Raw genomic sequence first — 16065 nt, 5'->3', positions numbered from 1 at the left:
ATGTTCAAAAAGAGTCCAAAGTTGCCTTATTCGTCGAATCAACGCGAAGAGCCTCGTCGCATACGTGGTCCAAGAGCACCATGTCTTGGTGGTTGCTGCAGTTGCAAACCTGAAGATGTGGATGGCCTCTCCTACCTGGTTGATTTCGGGCGAGCATCCATTCAGATGTCTTGACAAACGGGACACGGTCACTCCGAATCTATCAAGGCCATCCCTGGACATGACACCCAGATGGACCATCTCCTCGCCGGCATGGTAACCCCTCCTGTCATCTCTCTTCTCTCCAACCTGCACCAGAGGGCCGCCAGGCATCGAGGCATCATTTGAACTGCAGCAACGCCGGGCCACGACCACTTATGCAGTATTGATGCATCACCGAGAGCAAGTTTGGAATCAACGGCTTGAAGTCGAGCCTGCATTGTGTCGCATCCTGAGCATTAGGTGTGCAGTATCATCACGGTCGCAAAGGGTAGTTGCCGTGATGCCAGGCTGGGATGCGTTTGTGGCACCGCATATCGCCAGTCCACGTCCACCTTTCTACGATACGCAGGGAATCGACGTCTGAAAGCTCGAGTGAGACAGAGAACGGACGAAGACTGTTGACTGAACACTTGTCTTTCGGTTGCAAATGTCGTGGAGTATTCTACTCCCACCGACACGCCCTTCTAATCACGGAACGAATCCCAGCCCACAGCACGGGCATCGAACTGAATATTCCGTAATTGGCTGACTACTTCTCAAGCCTGGACGCAGTCGTGCCATTCTACCAGTCACGACTCACGAGCCGATGGTAAAATTTCCCTCGGGGGACTTTTGCTCGATACTACTCGTGCCAATGATCCTTTGGCTGCAGGAATACGAGTGACCAGGCCGTCGAAATCGTGGTGCGGGAAGACCTGGTCGGATTTTTGGGAGAATTAGGGATGCATCTCCATGAGGATCTGAAACGTCCACCAGGACTGTACGGTTACATTTGTGATCTTTACCACCGAGGCTCAGCAGCTAGCGCTGAAATCACTGCATACTTTGTACAGGTTGCAGCCTTTACCAATACACTGGATTCTGATCTCGACGCACGAAATCGAAGTTGGGCCCAATTGAGCAGTCTCTCCGGCTTTGGACGCTGGAGGAACGGAGTCGTCTCCAGAATCCCGCTGCCGATCACGATCGTCAAGGAGCAAGTCGACTGGGGCAGAAAGATGTGCGATGCAGCTTCTTCAGCAGGTGAGTGAGTAGTCAGCACCATGAGCCGTCTTTATGCGCACATGCTAAAAGACTAGCAGTCAAGGAACGAACACGATAGCGGCATCAAATAAGGTGTTCATCTCCTGGATATCTTACCTGCAGGCAGTAGCGACACATGGCGCATTTGAAATACCTCGAGGGTTGACGCGTCGGCAGCTTACACAGTAGAGATTTCCATCTCCAGCCGGGTCGCAGCCAGCATAAAGAGGAAATAGGACCGAGGCGAAGCAAGATCGGGGATCGGCCGCGATGGAGTCAATATCCACTCAACGTATCCATAAGCCGACGGATCGCCGTGGGGCCCTGAACAATAGTCCGCATGCTGAAGCTCTTTTCCCTCAGCTTTTCCCTGCCTTTTCGCAACCACAGGTCGAGCATGAATCCTGCAAAATCGGCTTCGTGTCCACCAAGGAACCCCATGACTCCAGACGAGCGCATGGGTCAGTTGTTCGCTGCTGCGGCACCGCGCTGAAAGCCAGGCTGACGAGAGCTTTCACGCGCGGGCGAGAGTGAGACGAGTCATCTGTGCTGTCGCCTTCGGCCGTTCACCAACGAACGCAACCGGGAGTTGCCATATCTTGCCGTCTCCCAGCGAGAACGAGGGAGGATGCAAAGAAACTTCCGCGCTCGGGCAGAATATGCTGAAGAATAAGGGCAACAAGGTGGGAGAGGAAACACCCAAGGCTTGGTGTGTTTGTCTATTTCCAGGCTTGCCAGGACATGATTAGTTTCTCTTCAATGAGATGATCAGATGGCTGCGGCAACCTTCAAAGTTCTATCAACCACGCGGGGTCTAGACCAATGAATTGCAGAAATTGGCTTCTTGATGCTGTGCCCCCTCCGTCATACTCCAACGTCTCATCGACGTGAATCAGAAACTCACCTTCCCAGCCCCCGTCATCCTCGGTGGAGAGAAAAGGGATTCCAAGGAAGCATTTGTCGAAGCATCCAAGGCAACACCAGGAAGATGTGGCCAGCAGGCTGCGGCACAGGTCCGATTCGGGCCTAGGACAGGACGGCTTCCAGGATGGTGGAGAAGCTCAAGATTACAATTGTCGCGAGTCGTACCCTGCTGCGACGAATGGGAAGGGAAGCCAGTGCCCGATCGCCTCGAGGGCCGCAGCATGACGACAAGGCTACCCCATGTCCATCTCAAACTCTCTTTCCACGATCATTCTAGAACGCGACGTTTCATACGAGCTGAACTAAGAGGCCCCCTTCGTGTCCTTCGTGTCCTTTGTGTGGCTGTTCAACGTCGTTGAGAAGGGGGGGGGGGGCTTGAAGGACGCTTGAAGGGGCTGTCTTACCACCATCTCAACGTCTCACTGGTCCAGGTCCCCTTCGTGCTAATCAACCAGGCCAACTTTAGCCAGCTTTAGCGTCCGACAATGGGACGCACCGGCAAGTATGAGCCCCGAGAATACGTTCTCCGCACGTTTAGGATGCGGCATGGTGGAAACCATTACCACAAAAGTTGGGTAAAGGGCCAAAAGGAGGCGCAAATATAACCCTGTTTTGCCTGTCGCCGACCACTCACGGCAGATGGCCTTTGATTCTTGGCCATGACCTGATCATGCCGCTGGAGATCTTAATGTTCAACCCCCCGGCCATTATCAGATTCTTCTTTTCTGCCTCCCTCCGGACCCTCCCCCCCTTTCGCCATCACACAATGGGGCACCTGGGGACGTGCCAAGTCGGGAGTTATTAAAGAAAGAGGGGTCCCGCAAACCGCCAAGATAGGGCTGCGGCGGGTTTTGCGATATTAATATTCTTTTTTGATCTCGAGGTTCGTTTCTTTCTCACAGCGAGGGAGAGAAGGGATTCATGATCCTGTCGTTTCTTGGCCGTGGATCGGCTCAGCTTGCCCTCGACGACTCACAATGTCCGGCCTCGTCTTGGCCGCCGAAGGCGAAACTACACACAACGTAACGGCCGAATATCTCGCGGAAGATTCTGGCGGCACGCTAATAGGCATATCCATCGCCTTTGCCGTCCTCACGACCTTTTTCCTCGGCCTGCGACTATTTGCAAAACGGTTTACCGCTGGCGGGTATGGCTTGGACGACTATTTCCTGGCGGCAGCCTATGTGGTGGACTTGGGGATGTGCGCCGTCGGCATCGGTAGGTTTTCTGCCCAGCGTGGAAATGGCGTGGGTTTCGAGGTCCGAACTCTCGACTAACTCTGTACTCGTCAGTCATGGTTAAGGTCGGCGGTGTTGGACGACACGTTGAATTCGTCGAGGAGTTTCACCCAGCCCTCCTGACCGGGTGGGCGAAGTGCATCCTCGCGTTTGAGATCATCTACTTCACCTCAGTCGCGCTGCCCAAGATGGGCATCGTCTGCCTGTACCTGCGCGTCTTCAACTGGAAGGGGGCTATGCGAACCACGGCCTACGTGCTGCTGGTGACGCTGGCCGCGACGAGCTTCTCCTTCATCATCACTGCTTGCTTCCAGTGCCAGCCCATTGAATTCTGGTGGGACCGGACGATTCCAGGCGGAAAGTGTGTCGACGTTCAGGCCTTCTTCCATGCACAGAGCATTCCGGGCTTCGTGCTGGACTTTTTCATCATGACTTTACCGCTCAAGACTATTTGGGACCTGAAGCTGCCGACGCACAAGCGCGTTGCACTCATCGGCATCTTCATGATCGGCAGTTTGTAAGTTTATTCCGCGTTGGGCGGGAGCGGAAGGTGTCCCCGAGACTGACGATTTCGCAGCGGTATTGTTGCCAGTATCATCAGGGCCGTCATATTCTTTAGCAACTCTGCCTTTTCGGACCGTACATGTAAGTGATACCTGGTAGTGACTCTTGAAGATGCGCAAGTTGACTGACACTCCGGCTAGGGGCATCCGTCGGTCTCGTCGGCTGGAGTATCATCGAAACAGGAACCTACATCATCGCCGCATGCCTCCCCCACCTGCGACCAATGATCTCACACTACACACCGCCATGGCTCAAGTCCATGGTCCGCAAGACGATATCACAAGCCAGCAACTCCATGTCCAAAGTGACCAACTCAAAGAACCACACACAACCGCGACGCGGCGATGACGAGGTGGAGCTCACCGCACGATCGAAGAAGCAGACGGTAGACACGGAAAGCGATTTGGGCGGGGACGAGGAGCGTGGATACGCCGGAGGGATACGATCGCCAGCATCAGGCATGACTGTCGAGGTGCGAAAGTCGGATGATTTGGTCGGCGGAGAATGGGCCAGGCAGGGCCAGATCCGAGTGACGACGGAAGTCAAGATGGAGAGAGTGCGAACGTCGGCCTTCCTGAAGGGCCCAGACTCATGAAAGTTTTGCCATACCAAATGTTTGATAGTAATGATATCCACTCAAGTTTGAATGTTGACAACCCAAGACGTTCATCGCGCCCTTTCCATCCATTACAGACATTTGCTACACTTCATACTTTTGACAATCACAAGTACGACTTTGGTCCCTTCGCCTCCGCTGGCCCCAAGAGCTCATCCGCCATCCCGCGTCCCGCTGCCCTTCCGGAAAAGATGCAGCCTCCCAAGAACGTGCCCTCTAAGCTGTTGTATCCGTGAACACCACCGCCGCCGAAGCCTGCTGCCTCACCGGCCGCATACAGACCAGGGAACTTCTCCCCATCCGCCTTCATGACGTTACTCTCTAGATTTGTCTCAATACCGCCCAGCGTCTTGCGCGTCAACAAATTCATCCGCACGGCGATCAGCGGACCATGCTTGGGATCCAACAGCTTATGCGGCGGCGCGATGCGACTCCTCTTATCAGCCCAGTACGTCCGTCCATTATTGATGAGCATGGCCTGCGCGTCCTTGGAGTAGGCGTTATCAAACTGCCCGTCGCGGATCTCAATCGTCTCCTTGATGTCCTCCAGGCTCAGCACCGGCCCGCCGCGCTCGCGCTGCAGCTCGTTCATGCCCTGCACCAGGTCGGCGAGGTTATCTTTGACGACAAAGTCCTTGCCGTACTTTTGGAAATTCTGCACGGGGACGGTGCCTTTCTTGCCGAACACGCGCGTGAGGAGCTGCCACATGCTCTTGCCTGTGACGTCCGGGTTCTGCTCCGAGCCAGAGAGCGCAAACTCGCGCGCGATGATGCTCTGGTCGAGGATGAACCAGGTGTAGTCGTACCCCGTGGCGCAGATGTGCTTCAGCGTGCCGAGGGTGTCGGTGCCGGGGAAGAGGAAGGGCGGGAGACGCTTGCCCGTCGCGTCGAGCCATAACGAGCTCGGGGCCGGGAGGACGCGGATGCCGTGGTTGGGCCAGATTGGGTTCCAATTTTGCAGGCCTTCGGTGTAGTGCCACATGCGGTCGCGGTTGATGACGTTGGCGCCGACTGTCTCCGCGATACCAATCATGCGGCCGTCGACGTGGGCTGGGACGCCGACGACGAAGTTCTCGGGGACTTTGGGCCCGAGACGGTCGATGGGCCACGCTGCTTTCACGGCTTCAACGTTTCCCCCGATACCGCCGGATGTTACCGCCACCGCGGACCCGAATATCTCGAAATCACCTGCGATGTCACGGTTGGACTTGACGCCGCGCGCAGAGTCGTCGGGGGCGAGGACCTTTCCACGAACACCGATGGCGCGACCCGTCTCATCGGTGATGATCTCGTCAACGCGGTGTCGGAACCGGAACTGCACGACACCGTTCTTGGCCGCGCGCCTCACGGGCTCCTCAAACACCCTCACGACCTCCGGCCCCGTGCCCCAGGTAACGTGGAACCGCGGCACCGAGTTGCCGTGTCCCTCGGCCATACCCGCGCCTCTCTCAGCCCAGCCGACGTTGAAGAGGAAGCCCATGCCCCTGGCCTTGACGTACTGCTCCATCTCGTCCGAGGCGAAGTTGACAAAGGCCTCGGCCCACCTCCTCGGCCAGGTATCCTCCTTCTCGCGGTCAAACTGCGCGGAGCCGAACCAGTCTCGCATAGCGAGCTCCCTCGAATCCTTGATGCCCATCCTTCGCTGCTCCGTCGAGTCCACACAGAAAATGCCGCCGAGCGACCAGAAGGCCTGGCCGCCGAGGTTCGCCTCGTTTTCCTGGTCGATGATGATGGTCGGCACGCCGCGCTCCGAGAGCTCGAACGCCGCGACGAGGCCCGCCAGACCGCCGCCGACGATGATGGCGGGCCGCTCGAGGAGTTCCTTCTTCTTGTCTGCGCTCATTGCGGCGAAAGTCGGACCCGCTGTGGAAGGAGAGCCGTGAGAGGGTTTCGCGGGGCTGCGGAGGAGGATGTGGCGGACGATGAGCTTGAGGAGCCAGGCCGAAGCGCCTAGGCCGGCGAGGGTGGCGAGGGTTTGGGTTGGAGTTTGGGGGAGGGGGAAGATGTCGCGCACGTTTTGCAGTTGAGGCGCCATGGCCCTTTTGTGAGTTTGAGGGTTTGCAGAGGAGGGAAGACGGGCTGTCTGTCAGCTTTATGAAGGAATGAATGAATACGGTAGACCAGGTGAGATGGGAGGTCCAGGGGTGGGTTGGTCGGGATGTCAAGGTAGTATCTTGGCGGGCTGGGCGGACGAATTGCCTGATTCTCGGGTCACTGAAGACTGAAAAGAGATGTCCCGGCCGAATGGAGCTGTGTTCCCAGAGCTCGCAGATTGGCTTATGGTGTTACGACCTGCTAGAAAGAGGCACGAACGTGTATGTATGTGGTGGGATGATGTTCTCGGCTGCGGGGGGGATCCCACGGTTTCTATCTGCCTCTTGGAGCTTGGGTGCTTCACTGTTCTGGTCCGACGGCGTGAATTGAGGCGCAGGGGGGCAAAGTCCGCGGAAGACCGATCTGCGACGCCGTCTGTTCCGGCACGCGGGAGCTCAGGGAATGGTGCTTGAGGATCGGAAAGATTATTTGATTGCTTTTCTGTGAGATGGAGATGTTTTGTGATACGAAGCACAAGGTGGGGAGATGAGTGATGTGCTCACTGAGTAGACGAATGAGAGTGAGAGTGAGAGAGTGAGGTGAAGCATGAGATGAGATTCACAGTGAAGCCAACGAAGCTCACTAAGCTGACGAGACGCACAGCTGACATGTGAGTTCCAATTGAGTGAGATGAGCTGCAGTACTATCGCATCCGGCGACACACAGCTGCAACGGGCGAGTTGCAGGGGATTCTGACAGCCCCCGAGTCAGCTAAACAGCTCAGGGTCCCTGACTTCCCCATGCTTCTTCTGCTTCCCCGGTGCGGGGTATCATTGTCCGAGTCCATCGGCTTGCGGGACATGCCTCGGCTCACCGCGCTGTCAACCCCGTATCCCCATTACACTATGCCACCCTCGTCAGTCTTCTTAATTCCGCATGAAAGCCATGAGTTCATCTTAATAGATCTCACGGATATCTGGCCATAGCTTCAATGTTACGCTCATTCATGGACCTTGACGACAACCTTGCCAAAGTGTCCTCCGCTGTACAGGTAGTTGTACGCCTTATCCGCCTCCTTGAACTGGAAGACCCGGTCGACAACAGGCTTGATACCCTTCTCCTCGTAAAATTCAATCATCTCCTCGAACCGCTCCCTCGGACCATTGATGATACCCTTGAGCGTCACAGTTTTCTTGAGCGCGAGCAGGTTGACGTTCGTCCGGTCCTCCACATCGTCGACTTTACCAGAGAGATATCCAATGCACGCAATCTGCCCGCCGAAGCCAATCGCCTCAAAAGATTGTCGCAGCGTCTTGGCCCCGCCCGTTTCGAGGATGAGGTTGGCGCCCTCGCCCTTGGTGAATTCGTTGACTTTGTCGTCCCAGTTGGGCGTGGTGCGGTAGTTGACGGTGTAATCCGCCCCGAGAGCCTTTGCCTTTTCCAATTTCTCGTCCGAGGAAGATGTAACGATGACTTATCGAGATCATTGTCAGCGGCAATCAACAAAGCCGTAAGCCCTGGGCGCGTCCATCACTTACCCGTGGCCCCTGAAGCCTTTGCGATTTGCAGTCCCGAAATGGCTACACCACCAGTTCCCTGACATACCACAACCTCGCCCTGGCCACCAGGCTGGCCCAAAGGCCGAAATTGGTTGATTGACATCCAAGCCGTCACAGCAGCAATGGGAAGAGTCGCGGCCTCTTCGTCGCTCAGGTCCTTGGGCGCCCTGACCAACCCCTCAGCAGAGAAGACGCGGTACGTCTGCAAGACACCTTCCAACGGGAAACCGAGACCGCTCTTCATATCCACCGGCCTAATCTGGCCCTTGAGATGCGTCTGATTGAAAATCGACAAGACGCGATCGCCAGCCTTCCACCTGCTGACGCCATCACCTACAGAGACGATGGAGCCGCACATGTCCGAAGCCGGGACGATGGGGTCCGTCTCGGCCGGGTTGATTGTCTTGTGGTGGTTGTAGAGGCCCATGGCCACCTCCGTGTCTCGGTAGTTGAGAGACACGGCGCTGATCTTGACGAGCACCTCGCCGGGCCCGGGCTGCGGCAGGGACGCCGTGGCGAGGAAGAGCTTGTCCAGCCCGTCTTGACGGGTCTGCCAGCGTTGGACTTGCGTGTCGGTGCTCATAATTGCTTGTCGTTGTCTCTGTCCCTTCTATTTGGATGTAACCGTGACGTCTCACACTTCACTTGGTTCTTGCTTTGCTTTTGAGATCTCGACGAGGCGAAAAACAGCCCTTCGAGACCTGAAGGATGACGCATGTATTAGAAATCATCTTCAGATGATCCCCGCAACGGTGGAGCGCGGCGGGGCGTTCCTCTCGCCGTGGTACAAGTTCTACGGCAACGAAGCTCTGGATCGGCCTGGGAGTCCCGGGGCCGAGAATTACTTTCCCGGGCTCTTTAGTAGCCGACTTGACCAGTCTCCGTGTGGAACAGGTTCACAAACCTTTCTACGTAATGCGGTCACATTCTGCAGCAGGTAGCGTGCATGCCGTTACGCCAGGCGTGCAAACCCAGTCTCTCTCAAGATCCAAGCTTCGGAACCCCAAATACCGTATTCAAGCCAAGCGACTACTAATCCTAAATATCACGTCAAGGTGGCACCATAAATTCACTCATTATTCTTAGTTTTCATGCGAATTATTCGTCTTTTCATACTTCCATAGCTCAGGGTAGACACCAACGTGTACAAGACCTTTCAGCACCATCCTAACCGACCTTCGGTCTCTCAAAGCACTGAATCAGGATGCAGGTTGGGATCGTCGGAGCAGACCACGCATCCCATCTTTCCCTTTAGTCTGTCCATGAAATTACCTTCAGGTATAACCCCTCCGTGATAAATGAGCTGGTGGAAGGTATCTTGGCTCATCAGGGTTGGTATGTCACACTTCTTCGCACCAGAACTAGTCAAGTTGCATTCCATAGTCAGCTCTCTCATTCATGGCTTGGTGCTGTAAGGGCCTAAACACAACATACGCGTAGAAATTACAGCGATCAGACTTTGTGAAATATGTCGACATTGTGATCTCTCGCTGCTTCGCTTCTTCAAAGCTCTGAAGCTCTCCTTTGTAGTGGCACCAAAGGCTGCATTCCCCGGTGTGATTTGGACCCAGGCAGAGGACCAGGTCGCATATGCGTTGCACAGCTGCCTGGCCGGAAGCCTGAGTGCCTAAGCTAGCCTTGTATTTGAGATAATTGTCCCAGTCGCCCTTTCTAACGAGGGCCTCCTTTGGGTCTGTGGGTGTTGCGTCGTTGGATGGGGCCGGAGATGCCATCGCAGCTGCGGTGAGGCCGAGAGTCAGGAGGTGAAGGATAGCCATTTTGGGTAGGGCAAGTTCGATTCGAAAACTCTGGGATGGCTTTGGCGAGTTGAGGCGATGTCTTCGAAGCATCAATCTTCGTGAGTGAGACGAATGCGCTTATGTGTGATTTTCAACATTGTGTATGGCTTGGTTGGATAGCCAGCAAATAGACTGGAGAACAGCCAGCCTTGACAACCTTCCCACATGACCGCCAAGACCGAAAGACTGAACGATGCAAACACAAGATGTGCCAATGCAGCACGCGGATGATGATAGTGGATGAGAGGATCCATTGAGCACTGCCGTGCAACATGGCAGGCTTATCGCTTATATCATTGAAGTTTGTCTGCATCACGGGCTGCCCACTCAAAGACTTTGTGAGGACGCCTCCCTGTAGCCGCGTCAAGGAAGGATTCTGGTAAATGAGTCTACGCGTATCAGATTCTGTTCGTTTCTTGCTTCCTTTCAACTATCCTCAACACTGAACACAAACGAACACCGCACCAGATTCAGATCCATTCGTCAGCCATTGCTGCCCGTCAGACAACAAAGTCAATCAAGCGGCCAAAGGCGGAGCCTATTGCAAGGCCAGGTTTTATCTCCAGAGAATCGAATTTACTTTACCATGTGTCTCAGGCGTCATCAATACTGTAATGGGCCTGTGTAACGGGTACGAAATGCTGGTCTCCCTTGCTTGACTGTGTTACGAACAGCAGCAGCCGTATCAAAGGAATGCCGCAAACTCGTAGCCAAAGCCAAGTGTTCACCGCTCATTCAGCGCATGCTGCTTCAATCAACTGCGCGTCGATTCTGCCAAAGCCTTACCTGATGTCTCTGCCGCCTCTCCCATCAAATGAGTTTAGGGGCTGCTTTTGTGAGTACGCGTTACGGAACAAGGTCCGTCCACGGATGATGCCTAGCTGCCAATCAGGTGCAAGCAAGTACGACTGCGTCCCCGCAGAACGATTGATTCTAATCTCTCTTCCAAAGGCCGGTTGACTATCCTGAGTCGAGAAGTGATTAAGCTTAACCGGGGTCTGGCCTCAGGGGTGACTTGGTAAGCGAGAACGAAGTTCCAGAGTCTGAGCTCACAGCGGAATCGATTGAATAGCAAGTTGTACTGGAGATCATAGAGTTCAGGGAATCGCAGGCGTGAGAGAATAGGCTTGCTTCTGTGATTAACTCACATCCAGCAGCCACCGGATTCGAGCAGTAGGTCCGACAGAGTTTGCGCCACTGTTCCAACGTAACGATGCTTGGCGACAACCTCTGCCTGTACGTAGACGTAGACGATCAAGTGTTGGATTCCTCGTCGAATCGTCAATTCCAGCGGCGGAAAAGTCCGCAGCCCTGTGCCTTTGGGGTCTCAGACTTCACTTAATGTGCGAGTTTAGGCTATCTTGGCATTCCACTCTCCATCAGAACCCACCTCCCACTCTCCGCCCCTAGACGATACCATCCATAGGTTGTTCCGAGCATTCGGGTTCGCAATCGTACGTACTCTTAGTGAAGGTACATAGTGGTCGGCATTAACGTGAAACTCTAGTTGTCAACTTAGAGATCTCGGACTTTGTCTGATAGGCGAAGTAATTGTTGCTGGCCCAATGGTGAAGACGATAGTGCGTTCACGGCGCTCATCACATTTTTGGCCGCTATAAGTCTTTGGTGTTTGAGAGGATAAGTAATCTACTAAGCCCGGGATTTGACACGGTACCTCAGTTCTCAACTTCGTGGCCGCTCAGGGGTGTTGATTCTCTAGCAATCAGGCGAAGATCTAAGGTTCGTCCCATCTATTAAACTTCCGCTGTAGTGGGGTGGCATTACGGACTGCTCCGTGGCGTGCTAGCTCCAAGGAGCGCTACCGTCCGCAGCGTTTCAATTAGAGAGCGGAGACCTGACTCGAAAGCGTACAGTAGCACTGTAGACATGACCTTTCGGGGCTGTCAAGCCTCCAGATCTAGAGGAAGGAGATGTTGGAATAGGCTGAAGAGTCTGCATACAAGATGTATATAACCGCCGGAGTATGGACGTCCGTGATGGAATTGAAAGAATCCAGACTGACTTCTCATCTATCTTTCGTCTTCTTGTTCGCAAGTGCTTGCACTACTTTCATTCTTTCTCTAAGGTCGCTTTGCAAACCGTTCCATTCTTTCCCCGAGATTTCCTCGACTACATTCATTTCACCACCAAAAACCCCAGACTTACCAACAAGATGTGGCAAGGATCGCACTTGGCTTTTATCCTCACCGCAGCGGGTTTCTTCGCCTCCGGTGTCCAGGCCGTTGACACCCTCGTTGATGTAGGATACGCCAAGTTCCAAGGCGCCGTGACTGACGCTGAGCTGGGCGTGACAACTTGGAAGGGAATCCAGTTTGCTGCCCCTCCGGTCGGCGACCTCCGCTTCGCCGCGCCGGCCGACCCGGTCCAGTCCGGACTTGTCAACGCCACGGCACACGGTCCCATCTGCCCTCCCCAACAGCCCACCGATTGGACCGTTTCCAGCACCAATCCGCGCTTCACCGTCGATGAGGACTGTCTCTACCTGAGTGTCACAGCCCCCTCAGATGCGCAGACCGACTCTAGACTGCCCGTTGTTTTCTTCCTCCAGGGCGGTGGATTTGGGTCCAACTCGAACGCAAACTGGGATGCCAGCGAGATTGCTTCGGATGGAAACGTCATTGTTGTTCAAATCAACTACAGAGTTGGCATGTATGGCTTCCTACAGGGCGAGGAGGTCCGCGCTAGCGGCGGTCTCAACGCCGGAGTCAAGGATATGGTGAAGGCTCTTGAGTGGGTTCAGACCAACATCGGCCACTTTGGCGGAAACCCTGAGCAGGTTGTTCTTGACGGTGTCAGTGCCGGCGGCTCAGCTGTCGGTCTTCTCATGACTGCCGATCTCGGCAGCAAGCAGCTCTTTGCAGGAGGTATCGCGGAGTCTGGCGGCTGGGTTACGATGCGCACCATGGAGCAGGGACAGGGCCAGTATGACTGCCTCGTTAAGGAGAAGAACTGCACCGAGGCCGCCGACTCTCTCACCTGCCTTCGCGCCTTGAACCAGTCTGAAGTCCGTTCTTCAAGCTGCTGGTTCAACCCGGGCATCGATGGCGAGCTCTTCACCGACAGCATGGTCAACCTCTTCAAGCAAGGCAAGTACAACAAGGTCCCTACCATCTGGGGTTCCTGCGCTCAGGAGGGAACCATGTACTCTGCTCCTCAATCTACCAACTCTACCGAGGAAGCCAACACTTGGCTCCTGGGACAAGATCCCTCCCTGTCCAACGCCTCGCTCGCCATCCTTGACGACCTGTACATCAACACTCCTCGCACCGTCTACCCCGACTCCGGAACCAAGTGGAGGCAAACCGCCGACGCGATCGGTGACATTGGCAACCACTGCATTATCCGCAACATCCAGAACTACCTGGCCCGCGACGAAGCCATCACCTACAACTACAAGTTCGCCGTCCAGGACCCCAAGAACGAGGCCGAAGGTTTCGGCGCGTACCACACAGTGAACACCTACGCCTTCTGGGGCAACAACAGGACCGATGGCCAAGCGCCCGAGTCGTACTTCACCATCAACAAGCCCATCATCTCGCAGTTCCGCAAGTACTGGGTCTCGTTCATCCGCAACCTGGACCCCAACACCGATCGCGAAAAGGGTGCTGCCGAGTGGAGACCATTCACTGGTCTTGAGGGCCGTGAGCGTCTTTTTGTGCAGACGAACAACACTCACATGGAGAGAATGAGCACTGCTCAAGCCTTGCGTTGCGACGTTGTTAGACCTATGTCGGAGAACTTGGGCAAGCCGGTTGACACGGGCGTTGTCACTGAGCTGGATGCTACCCTGGCGGCTAGCATCAACAACACCACTGAGGACACCAAACTCAGGAAGAGACACGTTAGACAGTTCTCCCGGTACTACTAGACGTGTTATCGTACCACATTTCCATAGAGAATACTACCTTTATATTTAAAGAACACTTTACAATTGCGATCTACCAGTTTTCACTATCCGCATGATAAAGACTTTGGAGATTCTCATCACAGCGAGCAACAAGAAGAAAAGAGGAATAAGTTGCAAGTGGAAGTGAACCTTCGTGGCAAGTCCGCCTCTTCCAACGATCTTGTCGCCCCCCTACTTACATGTTTCATTTGTTACATCATGCCATATTGCCAGGCTCTTAGAAGCCAAACACCATGTGCTACGTTGGCTGGCTCACAACACAGAGTGGCCTGCTACATCGGCTTCGTGTCCACTAGTCAACAACCCACAGGAACGTTCGTTTCAATCATGTTTATTGATTCGCGTCAACGCGCAAGTCAGTTCATATACACACAAGCTCAGCCCGAGAGCCATGGCTGTCGTCATTTCTCATACTGCACGACCATCTCACTCCATTGAGGGATTCAACATCTCCCTACAGCAGTTGTCAGCAAACACTCGAAAAGCTGGTCCGTGTTTTCGTCAACACTTACAAGAGCTGATCTGGTTGTCATAGTCTCCCGAGTAGCCCTGGTCATCTGCCACAGCGAGGTTGTAGTTGTAGCTGAGCGAAACACCACGGTCATCACCCTTGTTGTTGCAGTTGCTATTTGCCTGTCAGTTGAGAAATAGGGAGAACTAGTCTACGAGGATACGGACATGAACTTGTAGAACTGGCAAAGTCCGCCGGTGTTTGAGCTCAAAGAAGTAGTCTGATTCTCGTACTTGTCAAGGAAAGCCTGGGTCTTGTTGAAGCTGGAGTAGTTGACTAGATGGGATTCTGCATCAGCAATTGAGGCTTTGAGTGAGTCAGGCCACCGGCATATATCTTAACTTACCGCATCGTCCGGGAGGAGCACCCCACGAGAGGCACTCGCCGAGGAACCCGGCCTCGGAGCATTGGAGGAGGAAGATGTTCTCTGGAATCACGGGCGGGCGGTTGGGGTCGGGATTTCCATCTCCAGGAACTGCTTGCCGCTTCTCGTTGGTCGCTACGAGGTTAATCAGGTTCGACTTCTGGAAAGCAGCGAATGCTTCGGGGTGCTTCTCCTGAACGCTCTGGGCAACAGTGATAATGTTGGTGTTCTCTTGGATCTCGGGAAGAGCAGCGACTTGCTGGAATGCCCAAGAAGCCAGCACGACCGACGTGAGAGATGTGAGCTGCATGATGTCTGTTGTATATAAAGAACGCTGGGTATGTACGTATGTACTCGAGAAATCGCGACTGAAGCAACTCAAGATCAAGGGTGGCGCAAAAGGGATGAAGAGTGAATACGGAGGAGGAGACCGTCTGTTTAAACAAGTTCGGGGGCATTTCATTTCATTTACTATTGTTTTCAAAAAGCCCGTCTGCCAAGTGTCACCCCGCTCAAAGGAAACCACGCCGGTTAAGGTTCACGACTTGTTTACGAGGGTCGCCCATGTGCGAGTCATTATCGGAAGCGAAATAGTGCCCAGTGTCCACTCGATCCAGGGCGAGAGAAACGTTGATGAAATCAGTTCAGACCGTCAATTGGCCCGGCCCCATCTCCTGGAGTTGCATCAAGAAACCCAATTGTTCCGTTTTGCCAGAATTGCCTCGCTGTTCCCGTGATGGTTTTCAGGGAGTCGCGATCAACCAAGTCCCTGAATCAATATCAAGAAGCATGGGAATCGTGACCTTGGCGCTATATCCGGTTCATCCGAAAAGTTATGCCCTGCAGGCTCACAGAACTCAATTTCACCAGCCACAACGTCTGCGATATTTACCTCCCTGAAGCGGTAGTGAGTCAATATAATAGACTCTTTGAGACCGCAACGCCAAGACGTCGATTGGTTCCGCATACATGGATATCCAAGGGAACTTTGCCGGCGAAAAGGCTCGAGGAAGCTCCCGAGATGAGTTCAAATGCATGAAGTCTCCTGTTCTCCAGTGCGTTGGAGAATATCTCCCTCGCTTCAGTAATAGAGAAATAACTAAAAAGCAGTGTTCGTATGCAACGGCCAAATGTTGAAAGACGTGGCAGGATTGGGCTTGTTGCAATCGTCCGTCTAAGCCGCCAGGTGCTTACAACCCGAAGCCAACCGATTCAAGGGGCCGGTGGCTAAGCAGATGTCAGGAGAATAAGTTCATCACTCCTTCTGTCGTTAGACACTATGCATATTGAAGAGGACAGTCCTT

At 54.3% G+C, this 16065-nt stretch overlaps 5 protein-coding genes across 5 annotated transcripts; 2 read left to right on the top strand and 3 right to left on the bottom strand.

The window, feature by feature from the left end:
* Positions 1-3125: 3125 nt before the first annotated feature.
* Positions 3126-4545, top strand: CCOS01_14956 (uncharacterized protein; the record flags this gene model as incomplete). The annotated part of the gene is made up of 4 exons (XM_060463098.1): positions 3126-3366; positions 3441-3903; positions 3964-4031; positions 4091-4545. 4 exons carry the CDS (start codon positions 3126-3128, stop codon positions 4543-4545), a joined length of 1227 nt encoding a protein of 408 aa, XP_060306283.1.
* A 127-nt stretch (positions 4546-4672) lies between these two features.
* Positions 4673-6601, bottom strand: CCOS01_14955 (FAD binding domain-containing protein; the record flags this gene model as incomplete). The annotated part of the gene is made up of 1 exon (XM_060463097.1): positions 4673-6601. The coding sequence occupies one exon, from the start codon at positions 6599-6601 to the stop codon at positions 4673-4675; it is 1929 nt and encodes a 642-aa protein (XP_060306282.1).
* Positions 6602-7600: 999 nt separating this feature from the next.
* Positions 7601-10009, bottom strand: CCOS01_14954 (zinc-binding dehydrogenase; the record flags this gene model as incomplete). Its single annotated transcript, XM_060463096.1, has 5 exons — positions 7601-8073; positions 8139-8769; positions 8836-8860; positions 9005-9067; positions 9594-10009. 5 exons carry the CDS (start codon positions 10007-10009, stop codon positions 7601-7603), a joined length of 1608 nt encoding a protein of 535 aa, XP_060306281.1.
* A 2122-nt stretch (positions 10010-12131) lies between these two features.
* On the top strand, positions 12132-13847 carry CCOS01_14953 (carboxylesterase; the record flags this gene model as incomplete). Its single annotated transcript, XM_060463095.1, has 1 exon — positions 12132-13847. One exon carries the CDS (start codon positions 12132-12134, stop codon positions 13845-13847), a length of 1716 nt encoding a protein of 571 aa, XP_060306280.1.
* Positions 13848-14329: 482 nt separating this feature from the next.
* CCOS01_14952 (uncharacterized protein) lies at positions 14330-15071 on the bottom strand (the record flags this gene model as incomplete). Its single annotated transcript, XM_060463094.1, has 4 exons — positions 14330-14340; positions 14399-14511; positions 14565-14673; positions 14744-15071. The coding sequence occupies 4 exons, from the start codon at positions 15069-15071 to the stop codon at positions 14330-14332; spliced, it is 561 nt and encodes a 186-aa protein (XP_060306279.1).
* Positions 15072-16065: the final 994 nt, after the last annotated feature.

This window comes from Colletotrichum costaricense (genome assembly GCF_030867565.1).
Source record: "Colletotrichum costaricense strain IMI 309622 chromosome Unknown Scaffold_22.1, whole genome shotgun sequence".
Taxonomy (NCBI): Eukaryota; Fungi; Ascomycota; class Sordariomycetes; order Glomerellales; family Glomerellaceae; genus Colletotrichum; species Colletotrichum costaricense.
Note: the sequence above shows the minus strand (reverse complement) of the source record. Positions and strands in the feature narration are given on the sequence as shown.